This window comes from Catharus ustulatus, chromosome 5 (assembly GCF_009819885.2).
Source record: "Catharus ustulatus isolate bCatUst1 chromosome 5, bCatUst1.pri.v2, whole genome shotgun sequence".
In the NCBI taxonomy this organism is placed as follows: domain Eukaryota; kingdom Metazoa; phylum Chordata; class Aves; order Passeriformes; family Turdidae; genus Catharus; species Catharus ustulatus.
In genome coordinates, this window is record NC_046225.1 from 3,954,396 (window position 1) to 3,973,783 (window position 19,388).

General features: G+C 42.1%; 1 protein-coding gene across 1 annotated transcript in view; it reads right to left on the reverse strand.

Moving 5' to 3' along the window:
- The window catches only part of PRDM5 (PR/SET domain 5), a 52,956-nt gene extending 48,178 nt beyond the window's left edge, over positions 1 to 4,778 (reverse strand). Inside the window, exons 1-2 of the mRNA XM_033060657.1 lie at positions 4,557 to 4,778; positions 1,261 to 1,344 (exon numbers count right to left, since the gene is read on the reverse strand). Coding sequence (XP_032916548.1) covers positions 1,261 to 1,344; positions 4,557 to 4,649 — 177 coding nt within the window. The 5' untranslated portion in view covers positions 4,650 to 4,778. The remainder of the gene's footprint in view (positions 1 to 1,260; positions 1,345 to 4,556) is intronic.
- Between the last annotated feature and the right edge of the window lie 14,610 nt (positions 4,779 to 19,388).

A 19,388-nucleotide genomic window follows, 5' to 3' on the forward strand; every position in this document is an offset into this window, starting at 1 on the left:
TGTCCACACCTCTTCTCTGGGAAAGGGAATTTGGGGCACACCTCCAGTCTAAAATAGACAAAAGAAAGGGAAAGGAAGAAAACAGGGTGGAGATAGCACTCACCTAGGAATAGTTCACCACTCACAATATTTATACTGAGTTTAGGTAAAAAAAGATGAGGTTTTAACATTCTCCCATGACTCTAGAGTATGGAATTTATTGGTAGCTCTGCTAAAGCTGCATCAATACTCTGCTCTCCTCATAAGCTGCTCAGTGATGCTAATGCCAGAGATTTTTCAAATACACATGTATTTTGTGGAAAATGCACTGATAGTGCTTTAAGCCAGATGTCAAACATCAGCTTTTTTTGTGCAGTGCAGTTACAGTCCTCCTTCCACTTCTAACCACAGAAAGGTAAAAAAGTAAGAAATGAGTCCTCTCCTCAGTGTAAAAGAGGACTAAATGTGCATTCAATAGAAACTGCTTGGCTGAGGAAAAAACAGAAAAAGAAAAAAAAAAAAGAAATTCTGCTCAAAGAACCACAGCAGTAAATAAAGATTACAAAGACAGAACAGAAGCACCAGAAAGAAGGCACTTTTAAGCTGGCAATGTTGTTACTGCCAGTATTTTTCAGTCCATGCAATCTCCTCAGATTTTACTTCAGGCACACACAGGTACAACAGGAGCAAGGATGGGTTATGTACATAATTACAAGAACTAGTATATAAACTGCTGCTCCTGCCTAATGCATACAGAGAAAATAAAAAGCTGCCCACAGCACCAGGCTTTTATTTTGCTAAAGATCTCACACCTACTTATTGCACTAAAAACTGCTAAAATTTTAAAACTTAGCTTATGTTATTTGCCAAATCCCAACACAAGTGTCACAGCAGGAAATGTTACATATTACAGAAGGAAGCCATAAGCTGGTACCTGTTCATCAGCATAAATCAGTATCTCTAACTTACAATCTGCTCCCCAATTCAAATTATTTCAATGTTTCTATTTATTTTCACATGTTTTAATGATTTTCACAGTGCTATTATATTTGTATTTGGCTTGACTTGATGTTTTTTTCACACTTCATTGATTAGAAACCATAATTTGCTTTTTTTCTTTAGCTTTAAAGACACCAATTCTCCTCCACCCAGGCAGTGTAATTTCAAAGCACTAAACCTCACTACAGGATCTTTAAGCTATGAAACAAGATAGAAAGGATTTGTTAGTGCAAATCTTAATTCTGAGAACACTTTGAGGTGTGATGATGTCACTTGACTCACTTCCCACATGAGCCTGCAGTCCGTGTTCTCATCCAGCTCCTGCGGCATTCGCTTCTCCCCTGCAAAGGGGCCAAACTTTTCACCCTGAGGAACAAAAGGAAAACAATCAGTAGGGGGGAAAAAAGAAAAAGGCAAGTGAATCACCAAACTCCAGCAGAGGAGGAATTTCTAGCTTCAAACAGAAAAGGAGAGTTTTCCTTTATTGTCCTACAACATGCCAAGAAGGTGCACACGTTTAAAGGCTCAACTTGAAGCTCATTCCCATTCTTCTCCTACTCTGAAGAATCTCATAAAACCAAACCTTCCCTCTGAGTGCTTGTTTCTCCTTTGGGAAGCAGGATTTTCCTTTTCCTTAAACAAGGCTGAAATTTACAAGTCAAATTTCTTGCACTTCTTATAAAATTTTCAGGAAGCACCTTGCAACAGGCATCCAACTCAAACAAAGAATTTGGCAAGCACCGAGCTTACATTAGATTTATTTGTGAGATTATTTGCAACTCTACTTTTTGAAGTGCCACAAATCAAAAGACTGAATAACTGAGGGCTTGATCATACAGTGGTATTTGTTTAAAAATCTAAGGGAGTATGCCCGTGCTTATGAATTAATTTGAGCCTTCATAAACAAAATTAAAATGTTCTACCACCTGCTAGTCATAATAGCAGCTGTGAAAGCATCCATTGATATGTTCTTCCAAAAGCATTTGGCATCAGGGTTTTTTTTTTTTCCTGCACAGACGTCACGGGAGCAGCAGGGCAAAATAATTAAATGGGACTTTTTTCTTCACACACACTACCTTGTCCCTGTTTGCAGGGACAGGCCCTAAAACCTGGAATGTAGGATGCTGTGTTCCTTCAGGTAGCATTCAGATCCAAAAGCACTTCGGCTTTCAAGCATTTTAAGAGATTTTAAGTGTATACTGAAAAGCAGCTGTGGTGTTTCTTTTAAAAACAACAGTATTTTGGTTTTAAAAAGTATTGATCTTGTCCACATATCCCTTCCTCCAGGCAGATTCCATATTCCCAGCAAATGCCTGCTATGTGTTTTCCTTCTTGCTTAGTTTGTACAGATTGCCTACAGGTAAAGAGAAAAAAGCGGAAGGGAAAACATCCAGGACTGATCCTCTTGGAAACAGAAAATCACATTTTTCTAAAAGAACAACTGTTTGTATTTAAAATTAAAGCAAGGCACACAACACAGTCTGAAGGCAGAGAAATGGTTCAGTATATAAAAGCACATTTTTCCAGTGCTGAAAAAGCTATTTTCAACAGTTGCTCTCAGCAGTGACTAATCTTCCAGTTGCAGCAACACACAGAGAAATGCAATGGCTCTCTGATGATTGCACCAAGAGCCTCCCCATGCAGCCTGAGGCCAGCTTTGTTAAGGTAACAAAACAAAAAGTTTCCACCTTTTGTGATTACAAACAGAATCCTGAAAGCCCCACACGCCTGAAGGTGCACAAGCAGATGGCAGGCAGCAGCAGCTCAGGATGTATTGTTACCAAAACTCTGCTAAAAGCAGAATCTTCAGAGGCCTCCACAGCACTTGGAGAGATGGTACTGCAATTTCTGATTATAAGATCACCCAATTATTTTCTTTTACTTTCAGTTCAGACAACAGCAATTGTGTGACAACCACAGAGAGAAAACAGTGCACTATTTCCTACTCAGCAACTTAGGTCTTACTTCACAATAAAGTGCCACATTCAACACCTCCTCCCAACCCCAAAGCTCCATGGAATTAATTTAACAGCTATAAGCTACTCTTTATCACAGCCACAAAGTGTGGCACTTCTGCCTCATTAAGAGATGGGGAAGGTGTGAATTTTCTTTCCACAGAGTCTGGCTATGACCTGCGTTATTTACACACCCACAACACAGAACACAGTGCTTAGGTCACCAACAAATTCTAGGAGTATGTTTTAATAAACCATAGAGCAACTCAAGAGTTGGTTCCTCTGCCTGTTCTTCTGACCATGGCTTTGCACACCACAGCTGTCTGTGACACCAGCACAGAGGACTCACAGCCAAAGGACAGGTCTGTAACAAACATTCACCTCCTAATTCTAACAGATCCTGCTACAGCTGCCTCTGCCTTTACCTTCTGCAGTCCACATGAAATACATACCGCACTTGAAACACTTTTTCTAGGTGCTCGCTCAGCTCTGACCTCACACACTGCCTGTATGAAGTTCACAAGTAAGGAGGAATAATTCAGGCAGGAAAACGCTCTATTTATCCCAGCATGCAGCTCCAATAGTTCAGTTGTCAGCAGTGTAAAGGACGGAAGCTCAGACCCTCAGCTCTGAACTGGGGATGCTGATTGCCAGGAGTTTCAGTTCAGAGCTCACTCTGTTTCAGAGCCCGGGGATTAACAAACACTGATAGTGTACAACTTTCCTTGCCGTGTGAATCCACGAAGTTTTCAAATGAAACTACAGAACCTCAGTAGAAAAGTTTTAAATAATTAAACCAAACGATATAAAATTGTTCCCTTTCCAGCCCCCTCCTTAACATTCAGGGACACCTTAAAAATGTGACATATCCACCCCATCTCGTCTAAGTCCTACTGATGAAACCAATGAAAAATTAGGAAAAAATCAGAGTCAAAACGACGACAAAGATAGAAAGCGAAACGTAAAAAACAAACAAAGTGTATAGTAATGATGGGTTCAGAGTTTTGGTATGCCTTTATGTGTCCTAACAAGCCACCTGGACAGTCTCAGCTGGAATTTCATATGACCAAGAGACTTTCAATTATGAGGTGTGAAGAGGCATCACCTGGTTGGGATATGAGACTCGGTTCAGCCGAATGACATCGTTCAGGGGTCCGGCTTTATTATGCCGACAGAAGGAATTAAAGCGTGGTCCCGGAGAGCCGTGAGGGGGGAACAGGAGCCCGGAGCTCCGGGGGCGCCCCCTCCCCTCCCCTCAGAGCGGGGACCCTCAGGGAGGCGGTGCCGCCCGGGGCAGCTCTGCCCTCAGCCACACAACCAAGTCTATAAATAAATAAATAACTCAATCAACTAAAAACGGGGAAATCAAAACTCCTCAGAGCAAACCCTCCGCCGGCCCCCACGCCCCTTCCCGGCTGAGCGCCCCGGGAGGCTCCTTGTACCGGGAGGGGGGAGAGGGCGGGCGGTGCCTCGCCGTGAGCAGAGGGAGCCCGGGCGGGCACAGCGCGGCTCAGGCCAACTTGGAGCGGGGCAGAGGGGCGGGAGAGCCGCCCAGCTCCCCGGTGATACGTGGCAGCCGCTCCCCGCCGGGCCGGGCCAGGCCGTTCCCCCGCCATCACCCACCTTCTTCACTCTGCGGGCCGTGTAGAGCCCCATCCCGTCCTGCACCCGGGACGACTTCAGGGCGAACCTATCCGGCACGTACATGCCCAGCATTTTTGCACCGAACTCGGGGGCCCCGCCGCCTGCTACCGGGGGGGAAAGCAAGAGGCTTACGGGGGCACTTCCATCCCACCGGGAGCGGCGGGCGGCGGTGCGGGGGAGGGGGCAGGAAGAGGGGCTGGATGCGGGGGCTCTCCCGGCTCCTGAGGGGCGGGGCCAGCGCGCGCGGCCGGGCCGGGCCGGGCGGGGCGGGGCGGCCGCAGGGGGCGCGCGCGCCCGGCGGGGCAGTGGCGGGAAGCGCCGTGAGGGGAGCGGCGGTGAGGGCGGGGGGGGGACGGCGGGTCCCGCTCGGATTTCTCCCCTTTTTTCAAAATGTCCCACCGATACGTGAGGGAAACTTCGCTTCGAAACCGAGTAATGCTTCGCTTTCCGGGGTTGGTGTTGAGGGAACGCGGGTCTAAAGGCAGAAAGTGAGCATCGTTGCGAACGCACAAGTACGGCGCTTTTCGTCCAAAAAATAAATATTCTCTATATTCTTACGACATACCCAGCAAAGGCTTGGTTTTCTGACTAAAACGACACACAGTGTAGTCGAAAAGTTCGACTTCAACAGGTTACTATCATCACACCAGTACTCTTCCCCAAAACTGCAATACACATTATAAATATTCATTATATATACAATATGCACAATGTACATTGACCTTCTTTTAGCAAGCTGAATAGGTTTTATAGGGATTTTGGGGATTTTCATTAACACCGTACTCATTGTTGCTCTCTATACTGAAGTGCTGGTGCAGCTATACAAGGGATTTGATTATATCTGATTATGGAATTAAAAATAAGTGTGAAGGCATGTGAGGCAAGAAGGAAAAGGAAAAAAAAAAGGGGAAAAAAACTATTTATAGGCATATTTTAAAATTGTGCCGCTAATGATAATAATTAAACCATTGGAGCATAGCAACCTCTTTTCTCTCTACCTCTTTTTATGTTAAACAGATATATAAATAGTAGAAGTTAAATATTAAAAGCTTTTAGTTTTCCATCAGAGTGTTAGAAGAATTCTCTGTTGGTGTTATTTGGAAGGAATTAAATTTTAGTTACCATATGCCATAGAACAGATCATCATGAAAGTGCTTTGGATCAGTTGGATTCCTGCCCGTCCATAGGTGGACATTTAGGGAAAAATTAAATTTTAAAAAAATCAGATCTAGCTGAACATGAAACTCCCCCTACTTTTTGTTCCCTTATCTACAATAATGTTTTATGCTTAGCATTTACAGTGTTGTAGTTTAGCTATCATAAAGCTTTATAAGAAAAAATCTTTACGAAGGTGATTTCCACCAACATGCACATCTATACAGAGAAATTTATAAAATACTGCATGATATTCAATACATGAGCAAATATTCTGGTAAATTTGATGAGGCCCTTTAATTTGACAAGAAAAAAGGATGAAAGGTCCCAACAACATGGTTGAAAGAATAATTTTGGGTATGAAAATGCAGCAGACCCACAGATACCACACCTTGATGGATAGCCTGGACGCTGCCTACTATTTTATTAAAAAGGGAGCATCTAAATCTATGTAAGTTAGAATTCTGCCATCTCAAAAACAAATTAATTGAACTGAGGGGAAAAAGGTTGCTTGGGCCAATTGCTTCAGTTTTATGACCAAAAGCAAAATTTTACTATTCTTTTAATTAAGATCTAACTCTAAAGCTTCCACAATACATAATTGAACATGCTTAATATTTTTGGAGACCAGAACACCTCCTAGATTGGATGCCAGTCTTTCCTATTATATATCAGATTAAAATGCTGGAATCATTTTCCCTGTCTCTGACCTTTTCCAAAGGTAATGAACATTCTATAAATGTTTTACATTTTATGTATTTTTCTCTTCAGAAGAGAAAAAAAAAATCACTGTGAGGTCTTCCTTTTGAACTTTAAAAGATTTATTCTACATGAGTTAAAGGTAATAATATAGCACAATTTGAATGCATTTGTGTCTTGGTTTTAAGCTCTTTCAGTACACAAGAACAACTGTTCTGTTTTGGAAGTTCCAGCCATTATTATTCCAATGTGGAATGCTGTTACCTGTGTCTTATTCTGTTTAAACAAACAACAAATTGGTTTAAACAAATCAGAAAAAAATGCTGTAGCACTGGACAAAACTGTCACTAGTCTTTCACAGTGTATTGGTGGTGTGACAGTGGTCACAAATCCACAACTGCCTGTCCCCTTGTAGCAAAATACCCTTTTTTTCCATTTAATCATCCATCTACCTTAGAGCTGTAACTCATTTGCAGTGCAGCACCAAGAAACTGAACATGTTTACCCTCTGTTTCCATCCTGCTCTATACAGAACGCCAGGGAGAAGCACCAGGGCATCCAGCAGCCTCCAGATTTGAAGCTTTCCACGTCAAAATTCATTTACATAACTTCCTTGGAAAAGGAACAAGGTCATTTCAGGTGGAGTCACGAAAGCTGCATGGAAATTCCATGGCAGGAATCCACCTGTGGTGACAAACAAAATAACTGCAAGAGTTTTTGTCTGGAGTTACAGTACTTGTTGCAACACCACACCAGAGGCACGGTATGTTACTCCCTCCACTCGAGGAACAGCTAATTAAGTGTCACACTTAATACATCACATTCTAGCAAACAAAAGGATCTAAGACCCAAGTGCTCTTCAAGATGCCAGAAATAAATCTGCCAGCCCCTGAAGTGTCCAGCAGCTTAGAAGGAAAATGTGTTCTCCAAGAAGAAAGGCTGGCTTTTCATTGCTAATCCCTTGTTTAGATGGTGTAGTATCATCTCTAAAACTTTTTAGGGACTCGACATTTCTATCCTCCCTCCTCCTGTTCTGCAGGCAGCTGGACAGAAATCAGAGAGGCTAATGGCTTTTTAATCCTTTCAAGAGTTCCTTGCACAGAGCAGTATTAAAATATTAACTTTTGCAGCATCCATAGCAATGCCAGAATTAGATTCTGGCAGCTGGCACACCTGAGAAAGGGTGTTATTCATGAAAATGGAATATCCTTCCCAGTTTGAACTGGCCCACAAAGCATTTCTCTGCTGCAGTTTAAGCAAGTTTGCAGGTATGTTTTGAAAAATTCCTTCCTGAGTCTATGGACTCTCTCCAACCCCATCCACTCCCTCTTAACCTGGTGTGATAAGGAGAAGCTCTTTGAAAGCAAATCTTTGTCTTGACTGGATTGTACCTCACATGCAGGACATGGATATTGTCAGACTGTTCCCTCTTAGTTCATGTCTACCTGCACGTTTCAGGTGTGCAAATAATGCTCAGCTTTGGCCAGGAATGGTCAGGTATTTCCCTGGAATTTGCCAAGCCCCTTTCTCTGCCTAGGTACAAAGTCCTTAGCTTCATTTGGGACCTTTTCCATGGTGACTTCCCAGACCTCTCACACTGCAGTGCCTGCACCAGGATGGAAACAGGGTTGGCATGATTCATTTTGCACTGAAAGTTTTCAGGAAGGAAAAGTTCCAGCTCGCCTCATGGCAGAGTCTGAGTGACAGATGGGAAGAGGAATAGCATAAAGGCCTCTCAGGGTTGGATTTTTTTCCTTTCCTCAGCTGTACAGAGTTCCATTTCAAAAAAACAGAGACTACCTGAGCTTGGTGAGAGCTGTGTACACCTTTAGAGCCTGCCCTGCTTTGGGGACAATGGCACCCCTGCCACCAGCAATCACCAGGCACAGGGATCCTTAAATACCTGGAACAAATTGTGTTGACATGGAGTCAACTTAAACCATATGTCAAACTAGCAACTCAGAACTCAATCCCTTTCATGTACAACAATCCACTTTCTGAAACAATTAAGTGTGCATGTTTAAAATATGACCAAAAGTCTCATCTACTCAGTGTCTCAGGGTCTTTTCCAGTTCTAACAGTGTTTGTTTTGTCTGTTTTGTGGTGCTCTGAAAAGCTTAAGTTGTTCTTTCCCTAATGCACTTTGATTTGCTGAGCAAAATTCCTTTCAGAGCTATTTTTAAGGATTGCCCTTTTTTGTGTGGTGGTATTTTCCCCCTACACTGATTCTTTTGAAGCTTTTTGAATTCAGCAAACATTGTAAAAAAAAAAAAATTACTTCCCTACCAAAATCTTTCTTTTAATCAATGTACAGTTGGCTTTTTGGGTTTTCTGTTAACTAATGTAGAATCCTTGTGTTATGATATTCAAACTCAGGAAAAGCTGTAAATGATAAGATTAAACTTGTCTCATTCTTTGCTTAAATGCACAGAGGAGTTGCTCTCAAAATTTCTCTCTCAGGTATATGAAGTCCTAGCAGTTTGTGCCAAGATTTCAGAATTTAAATTTTTCTCCTTCCCTTTTGAATATATTAAAATTCCGACATGCATTTGTATTTACATTCCAAAGCTGGTAGCATATTAAGTGTTCACTTCTATTGTTTGAGAGGGATTTTAACTATGTCTTAAAAAGAAAAACAGACAAAATTTAAATTGAGTAGCAGATTAAGCCAGTAATTCAAGTTTCATACTGATGGAAATAAAAGGAACACAATATAATAGGATATAGTAGATTTTTTTTGCTACCTCACATGAAAACTTCCCATAAGTGATAGAGGAAATAAATTTTAAAAGCAAGTAGAGAATGGTTAAAAATACTTATTTTAAAACATTTAGTAGAAACCATCTCCATTAATTTCTTCAGAGACAGCAATTGACAAACACTTTATGTAGTAGCACATGAACTGGACCAAATCCTTACACATTCCTCAGCTGAGGAATATCTTATTTCAGCTTGAGAGTGACTTCCCTAATTGATGTCACCCACTCTGTTTTTCCTGTCAGCCCCTTCAGGATGGACTCAGCCTTTCCTTCATTAATGGAAAGTGACTTCCCAGATCCAGCCTGTCCCTGGTGAGCTGCTTGCTTCAATCCTCACCATTCCCATGCATGCCCTGGTGCATGAAGGTTACAGCTCTTCCCAGGCCCCATTTCCCATTACAGCCTGCTCTGGAGCTGATCCTGTGCTCCTACAGGGAGCAATAATCCTTCAACTTGCCTGCTTCCTACCTCATCATGAGAGGGATCTTCACAGAACAGGAGCTTCATCACCACGCTGTGCTCTCTATTTTTAATTGTTGTAAACACATGGAAATCAGACTCCCTTTCAGTACCTGGTCTGTGCCACTCATTTAACTCATTGTATTTGGCAGTCCAACCACACAACAAATTCTTTCTGAAACCTCAACAGAGCTTTAATGCTGTGGAATATTTTTCCACCATTCCTCAACAGGACACGAAGCTGGAACACCATGTTGGCTTTTCCTGCAGCAGGAAGACAGCTGACTACTATGAATTCACAGTGGTTTGCTGATATTATTTTAGCAGATGGATGACAACTCTCATGACTGACCTCTGCCTTTCATGTCTGCCAGGTGCTGTTGGATATTCCTATTTTCACTTCTCCATGAATCTCCACTACATTGAGTATCATTAAGCTGCTTGACTGAATGTTTTTGAATCCTTGGAGGATGGCCACATACACACAGAAGGTATTTCTCAGAACTGCCAGCTATGGAAAATTCATTTTTCCATTCTGAGCACACATTTTCATAATCTGTGCTGTCCTTTACTCAGAGACTTGCCTCAGGTCATCTTTCACATAATTTTTATGCACTTTGGCCTTACTTTCTTCTTCCCATTTTCAGATAAGCAGCATTTGAGCCACCCTCTTTTCAACAGGGTGGGTGTCCACTACATTCATATCTTCCAGTATTCAGCTGTGCCTTACCCACCAGTGGAGGGCTCAAATCCCCCAATTATCCACACTACAGATGTGTTCATTTCTTCCTGCACTGTGAGCTGGATCAACTTAATTCCCCTGCTCAGGAAACCTGGTCCCAGAAGAGAACAGTTTGCTTTAAGGCCTACAAAAGCCCAAATCATTAGTCCATTAGGGCTGGACACAGAAGATTTGAAATGCAAGGGGAATTCCCACTGACACCAGGGATCTGGGATGTTTTTTGTAATGCTGTTGGATTTATTTTTCTTTGCTGGGTTTTAGTTATTTTTAGAATGGCTGAAATCAACACACCATGTAATGTGACATCCATGTCCTAAGAGGGAATAGCACACACCAAAGTGAGAGCCACTGACTTAACAACAGGCAGCAGCTATGCTGAGCACACCTTAATGCTTTCCTTGCTTCTCATTCTCCTGCCCACCTGCCCTCCACTGAAGTCACTTTCTCATTTAAAACATTTTCCCCCAGGAAATGCTTCCTTCCCAGGACCCTAACAAATTCCTCTGGAAGAATGGGAAATTCTTATTGCTTTAACACAGGCCTAGAGGATAGACACTTAAATTGCTCTGTGGATCTTTGCTCCACTCCATCCAAATGCATGTTCTGTTCTGAGAAAGAGAAGGTAGCTCTGAATATGAAAATTTTAAACAATCTGGGAGTTTTCTACCTAGAGGCCTCAGCAGACCCAGCTTCAACAATACTTTTGGGCACGAGCTGCTTTAGAAAGCTGAAGGGCTTGCATAATCAGGGGCAATACATGCATGTTTAGAAAGAAATGAGCCTAACAAAAACCAAACAACAACAACAACAAAAATTCCAAACACCAACATTTGTCAGGAATTAAGTTCTCATTAAACTGTGCAGGATGAGCATTTGAAAAAGGCTTTTCTGTTGAAATGCTTCCATTTAAAAAAACTCTCATCCTCATTATATTCCATCGACACCAGGGCTACTCAGCAGCTCTGTCCCAAACATCAATCACCTCTAAAAAAATATGGATGATGACTCTGGCTTAAATGATTTTTGGATATTATTGCCCAGGTCAGCAAGAATCAACTGTGAATTTACTTATGCACATTGGAAAAACAAACAGTAAAGGAAAAATGAAAAAAAAAACCCAAGAGCTGTTCCAAAGGTTGTGTTCTTACAAACACTTCATAGGGAAATTACTCTGTTTTGAAAGCAATAGGAAGATTAAAGGCAGGAATATAAGTTCTTCTCTATTCCCTTCATTATTATGTTTTCAAAATAAAGACAAATTTAGAAATGTATCCTTCCTTACAAGCCACAACAGCATGATTCAAATGAGTTTCCTCTCTTAGACAGAGCCTTCTGTTTAAACTTTATAGGTTCACACAAAGCAGAGATATCTGGAGACTGAAATAATTGGGGAGAGGATCTCACATGTCCCCCTTCAGGAACTACCTGCACTGTTCACTAAGAGCAGAAGCTGACTCAAACCCTTGATACACCTGCACTTTGGGGCAGAAGTTGATTTTTTTGGATTGAAGTCCACAAGGAGTTCTGTAAGTATCTGTAATCAGAGTGGGGCCAATGGAAGAATGTTTGTGTCTGTATGTACAGAGTAATCATGAGATTAATAAGAGTGTAAGTGTACTCTGAAAAGCAGGCTTTTTGAAGAGAAGCAAGAGCTATAAAAGACATCTGTAAGATGCCTGCCACTTCCTTTCTGAAGTATTCACCCTTGGTTAACAAAACCCACAGCTCCTTGGACCAAAGCTACAGCTGGTTCTGCTTTTGCAGTGCCAAGCCTGCCTGTCCAAACGCTTCCCTGAGCTGCAGCGAGCGCTCCTCCCTGGCACTTGAGAGCACAATGGCACCCCCCTGGGCCGGGCTGCAGCGAGTTTGGGTTGGAGATTGTTTGTGGGACGCCGTTCTATTTATCACACAATAGGGTTTCTGTTTCTCCCTCGGCTCCATTGTGTTCAATCACACGGGGCTTTTTTTCAAAGTTACGTTTTAAGTTATAGCCTGTCAGGCGCCCTGAGGCATCTGGACACTGGGTGCACCATAAATTTGGAGTTATTACTGCTCAGGATTGCTGTAAATGAGTTAGTCATCTTTTCTCATAAGGCAGCAAGGGAACAGGCTGAAAGTACAGGGCAGCTGCATCTTATTTAAGAGTGTGTCTTTCAAGAGGTACAAGACATTAACATGCCCTTTTGGAAATTATATGAAAGTCTGCCCAAACTGTAATAAGTCATCACAGAAAGTCTGGAAAAAGCCCTGTCTGCACTCCAAGAGCAGCCACAGTTAGTCCCTGTACAACGTGGCTGTGCCCAACCTGCAGGGAGGGATGAAAAGCATTAACCTGCATGGAGTCACAGGATACATCACATGCTGTACCTGATCTGTGCCTGAGCAAGGTTATCCTTACAGCACCAAGGGAGCTCTGGGAGAGGGAAGGAAGCAGTGGATGCAGAGCACTCCATGTGCAGTTTCTGGTAGGATCCTGCCTGCCTAACCAGTGAATTTTTGAACCCACCACCAACCTGGTCCTCCCAAATCTGTACACACAGAGCCCCCAGCAGAAAACAGAAGCAGAATCTCCATTTCCCTTCTCCCTTTAGAGAGAAACCATTCTTTGGCACTTTGGAGTTCAATTCAATTACTTGTGCAACAGTTCTTGACACTACATTACTTCCATTTAGTTTACAAACTGCAATAAGAGTTACTGGGTTATATACAACTTGTTTTAATTCTGGTAAAACACCATAAAATAAGACTGGTAGTAGTTTACTTTGTTTCACCTCTCTACAGACTTGGAGGCTGTGGGCATAACCATTACTCCTAATGAAATTACGAAGGTTGGAGAATATTTATAATAACACTGAATTGTGATAAAAGACATAGGAAAAAGATACAACAATCTAGAAGGCTTGAAATAAAACATTAAATAGACATGAGTGAAAATTTTTCCTTCACAGGTATTTTAACTCTGATTGAACATCATCTCTAATGCTCTTCAGTTGGCTTTTGAAAGATACTATTATTGTATTTCAAAAAATTTCAAATACATCATAATTGGAGACATTTATCCATTTCAAATGCAGTAGGATACTGCTGAGAGCTGCCTCAGCCCAACATCAGTACTAAAATTCCACACAAGTTATTTTTAGCATATTCTGATTTTTAGCACAGACACTAAGCATACCTTTTAGGACAAAATATTGACTAAAAATCTTCCCCTTCTCCCCTCACTTCCCTCCCAAAGAAACAAGAAAAAATATAAAGAAAACATCAAATGTTAAAAATTCACATTGGAATGGAGTGAGGCATAGTCAGGAGCATGGGGTTCCTCCAGGTTTGAGTAACCTGCAAGCTTTCACTTGTTCCTTCAGGCATTAAAGAGCTTTTACCCCCAGGCCTTGTCCAAGGGACAGACATTTGGATTGCATTAAGCTTCCAGGGGGTATGTGTGCAAAACTCCAGTATGGAACAGTTATTAAAAAGGCTGCATGTTTGCTATTTCTGTGGTTTGTCAGAAAGGTCATTGTTTAAGATGTTTTCATTTAATGACAATGTGTCTCTATTCTTGTTATTATTGTTTGTTCCTTTCATGTCCGTTCCTCCTCCTCAGTATCATTGTTTGTCCCTGTCCTGTGAAGTGTCCTGCTGTTCTGCTGCCATGGCATTGGGAAGATGTTATGGATTTGTAACTTCTCACTGCCCTGGTGCTTCATTTAGAGGGGTGTTTCCACCAGAGCCACTTCTCTGAACTTCTGGGAAGGTTTAGTGTGGAGCAGGGAAAAAGGAACCATATTCACTTATGCAGAGCTCCATTACTTTAGCAGATGAAGGCTTGTTACAGTTCCCAGAAACTCATTGGATCACCACTATCAGAACCTTCCTCTTAATCAAAGCCCCTACACTTGCATTCCCCCAGGCCTACAACAGCAGAATTATTCATTCCATGCAGAAAATACACCAAATACTAAACCAAACTCTTCGTTCAAAGCACATCTCCTGAACCAGCAGAAATAAACAGCCCAGTCCACCAAAAAAACCAACTAAGGATCTGGAAGCACAAATTCCAGCCAAAATACAAGACAGTCAAATAGATCACCCAGTCATTAACCTTAAACAAACTGGAGGTGTCGGTAGCTGCTCTTGTTCCACATCGTATGAGAACTCAAAAATATGCTTTTTATTTTGAGATGGGAAAGAACATCATACAAAAAAGCACACAAACAACTTTGAAAAGATAGCAGGAAACATTAACAGATGAGTTAACAGTAGCTAAATATTTATATTGTACATTTCACATTTATCACAACAAACACTTTTTTTTCCAGAAAAATATCTGTGTTAGGGGCTAGTACAGATTATCCAATTTAATTGTTTGTCTTGGTATATCATGTTCTTCTAAAGGGGACACACAGCCAAGTGGGCCCCTCTGCAGGGGAAAAGATGTGGTATCTTCATGTGTGAGCTACTGGGTGTGCTTAAGAGGGGAGAAGCAAACATCAAGGAAACACAGGCACACAGCTCAGGCTCAGGAGATAGCTGAGAGCAGCAGGACAAGCCAGAAACCAGCCCCAGTGACAATGGGAAAAGTTCCCTAGGGACCACAATGAACTTGCTGTCTGCTTCAGCCCAGAAAGCCACAGAGCTGACTGCAAGCAGGGACAAAGTGAGCAGCAGGGGATTTGTTTATAAACCCTTTCCCATGTCTAGTCTGTCTTTCCTCTCTCTCATCTCTGTTGCAAGAGGTTTGTCTGATGTAGGCTTTGTTCAAAGAAAACCTGAGGTTTGAGTTGAAAAGCTTTTTGAGGGAAGGGCTCTGGACAGACCTACCTCAGTGCTCTCGTCAAAGGTTTGTATTCTTTAATGACAGAGGTATTTTGGTGTTTCATTTAATTATGATGACAAAGACTTGGCTGCTATGTGCAGCACAGAAGCAGTGATTTTGTCAAGCTTTACCTCTTAGAGAAGGGTGAGTGGGTGCCAGCCTCACACAGTCTGAGCTCAGAAACAGCCATGATCTCAGAAGTGATTCCTGCACACTTGGAAATAGAGGCAGCACAGGATTCTGGTAAAAAGGATTTCATAACTTTCCAGTCTTCCTCCACTTCTCCTGTGCTCCATCTGAACTAGGAGCTGCTGATCAAAAGCTCTGAGCAGAGCCTCCTACAAAGCCTGTGCTGAACGCTAGACTGAGCTATTGTACAATCAGCTGTGATGCCACTCATGCAAGGCCAGAGGACACTGATCAAACAGCTCCAACACACAATGAGAAAAGGGCCTTTGTCAGTACCAACAGGGAACCTATGGCTACCCAGGATCCAGAAACACTTGTGCCTTGCTTTAACCCACTGCTCCCACCAAAGCAGCCTTTTCTCCATGTCCTTTAGCCTGTTCCACCCGCTCTGGAGAGGGCATGAGCCCAATTACCCGGCACTCAGCAGCCACCAATTACGGAGGGAGCCGAGCCCCTGCATTGTCCATGCCCTGTCAGGCAGCATCTGCCTGCCAAGCGTGCTGCAGCAGCCTTTGTCACCGTGCTGTCCCCCCACAGCCAGCTGCACAGCTTGAACGAGAGCAGGAGAGAACATAAGGAAGCCATTAGAGATTGGGAGCAGTTGCCCAACATGGCTCAAAGAGGGATCTGAGGAAACATAATGGAATCACTCATGAGCGACTGTCCGTCCGCTCCACATCTGCAGGCGGTCTGCAGCTGCTCTGCTGAGCACGGGCCAGGCCAGCTCTCCAGAACAGCACAATCTCTGCAACAGCTTAGTGTACCTGCCCATTAGTTTTAAGTGTGTTAAACATTAAAAAAAACCCAAACAAAACTTGTGGGCTGTGAGAGTGGCCATGAAGAAACAGTTCCTTGGAAGACAAAACCCAGGAGGAAGAACAATGCCTCCTTGTTGAACAACAAATGGAGAGAGTTTGCTCCAGCTTTTAATTACAACACCATGTCAGGCAACTTGAAGTAAATGTATTTGTGTTTATTTCACAGTCAGCTCCCCAGTTGTGTGATGGGAAATCGAGGAGAATGAGCACAGCAATAATGATGGGGCAGGACTGCAGCTGGCACAGGCATGGATGTGTGGGAGGAAAAACATCAAGAGTGCCCACAGCCTGCGTGTGAGCCCTGCCTGAGCTCAGCAGGGATCCTCATCCCTCATCCCATTCTTTGTGTCCTCAAAGCATTAACTCATTTCCCAGGACGAAGGAGGGAAGTTCTGATTCACTAAGGAGCAAAATAAGAAGCACAGTTAACTGCCTGAGACACCCTGCCACCATCATCCCTCCCTCATGCTATCTGCCTTTCACATGTAACATCCTTTTTAACAGCCATGCTGTTTTATGTCCATAAACAGCAAATATTCAAGCACACTTCCACCTGCTCCTTTTCAGTTTTCTTCACTGCAGGTAGGATCAGTAAAGGCACTCTACAGAAGAAACTGAATGATAAACATTTATCTGACAGTTCATCAAAGGGTACCTCAACCCTACACAGTTTACAATTGGGAATCAGTTGACTTTCCAAAATACACAATGACTGCAAGATTGGATGCCAGCTGTACATTTTTTATTCATTTGTGCCTATTTTGAGATAGACAAGTCCCATTTTTTTGTTAGACAAATTACTGTTGTGGTGGGAAGTAATAACTAGCTGCATTCACAAAACACATCAGTGTTACTGGGTCACTTCAACTTTCATTTATAAACAGTTCTCTTTAAAAGAAATGGCTTTAAAAAGAGGGGAGGGAGGATGTTCCTCACAGCCTGCTATCAGCAGTGGCTGTCTAGGCAGGCTGAGGATTATGATTATTATAAGCAGTGATGTGGACTCCAGAGCAGGCTTTGGAACCATCAAACACATGAAGAAGTAAGAATTTGCCTCCCTGACAGGATTAATACCACAAGTTTACAAACCAGTCTAAACACTTATTTAGAAGACTAAACCATCCCTGAATTGTGTCAGTTGCTGTCATAGCCTTTCATGGATTCACTGAAACTCTAAAGAGACTCTGAAATCCATGGAGCATCTCAAGACAACCAAAGAAAGGCTCTCCTCACTAACACAGAGCTACTGGGGAAAGGGTTTAATATGGAAATGATGTGAAAAGCTCAGCTTCTCCTCTACATATAGGATTAAATTACATATCCAGAAACAGCTGCTGCAGCTCAACAGGAAAATCCAACATTTGAAAAACAGTGGCTCAAAAAGGCAGGGAGTGGGGAAATCAATATTTATGACACTCATTTCTACTTAACAATTAAAGAAATCAGGAGGCAGAGTGGGGGGGACTAAAATCATTTGCTTCACAAAATATCTCAGTTTCAGTTGTCTATCCCTCTTTCACCTGAAATAATGTGCAATTCCAAGCATGGAACAGCACAGGTAAAATCAGTACTAATTAGGAATTACATTAAACCCCTGAGTACCAGAAACATAAAATTTTATAATCCAGACTCTGTGATCTTTCTCCCCCAACTAAAAAATCCATACTTTGAGAATTAACAGGATAATTTCTTAATTTCCATTCTAGAAGCAAAGCAAGCTACAACACTGTATCCCACCTTACAGCCAGATTTCACAGTCAGACCAACTCTTCACTACCACACCAGCTAGACTTAAAAAAGGATTTTAACACAATTAAATTAAACCAAGAATTCAGGTCTCTTTGCAAGGTGTGCATTATAAGATTAATACTTAATAATCCTGTCAGCATTTATTTAAGCTAAGGCATTGGAGCAGAAATTTACAGTCCTTTTAGTTGCCTGTTGCTACAACACATTTCTCTAAATCAAAGGAAACAATTAAACATGTGACTCCTTACCTCTAGCAGGTGTCACCCTATGTGAATATCCAAACCCAGAATTAAGACACAGCCATAGCATGCATCAATACAGCAATAAAACCCTCAAAAACCAGCAATTAATTATTTCCTCTATATCATCCTTGCAGCAGCTTTGCCATTATATTATCCATACACATTTTGGATACAAAACATTTATTTGTTGTTTGCTCAGAGAAAAATTAATTCTTTTGTTTGCTCTCTGAAGCAAGGCATCATGTCTTAAGTTATGCACAAGGTTAACAGGTTCAAGAGACCTCATACAAGGAAACAGGCTTTTTTACACTTTTCAGAAAAAGGGGAGGAAAAGAGGAGAAAATATATTTTAATAGGGCCACACCTACTAAGCCCTCGCAAACAACTGGCTGAAATACCAGTGCCACAATACAAAATCTAGTAACTCTCTCTGGCAGAATTAAAGCATAAAAACAATGCCTCTTAAGGTCTGAACATTCTCCTTTTACTTAAAAACAGACTTTAAAAAGCAAAGACAGACAGACAGACTCACCTACCTCTAGGAACCCACTGCTGTTCTCCATCCTCCTAGGGCAGGGGAAGGCAAAGGCTTCTTCCAGAGCTGTCCTGCAAAGGCTTGTTGAGGGAAGCAGGATTACCTGGTGGGGCTGCTGATGAAGTACAGCTGCCTCCTCCTGGGTTCTGGCTGAGGAATTGGCTTGCACCTTGTGCCACTGCTCAAATCAGTGGAAATGGGGTACAAGCAGATGGAAGTGGCTTTATTTGCACCCATATTGCCATTAAAAAAGTCCATGCAAGAGGGAAAAACAGCAAAGAAAGGCATTTTTGCAAGGATTTCCTCAGATTTCTATGGCCTCAGGTTGCTGATATGCCACAGCCCTATGGTTTTTAACACTGTCAGTTTTACTTGCCTGCCAGAAGAAGAATTGCTCTGAGTTTTATTGGGCAAAACTGTGCATCTTATCCTCCTGCACCTTCTACACAGAAGTGTTTGAAAGAAAACCAGCAGCAAGAAGAGACAAAAAAAAAATAGTGTGCAATGATCAATAATAAAAAAATCATATTCCTCTAGTCTCTTAACATCACTGGAATGCCAGGACACCTTTTAAGTAACAGCAAACATTATGAAATGGAAGAGGACATCAAGGAAAATGGGAATTTGAATGAACAGATGCAGAACTGAGAA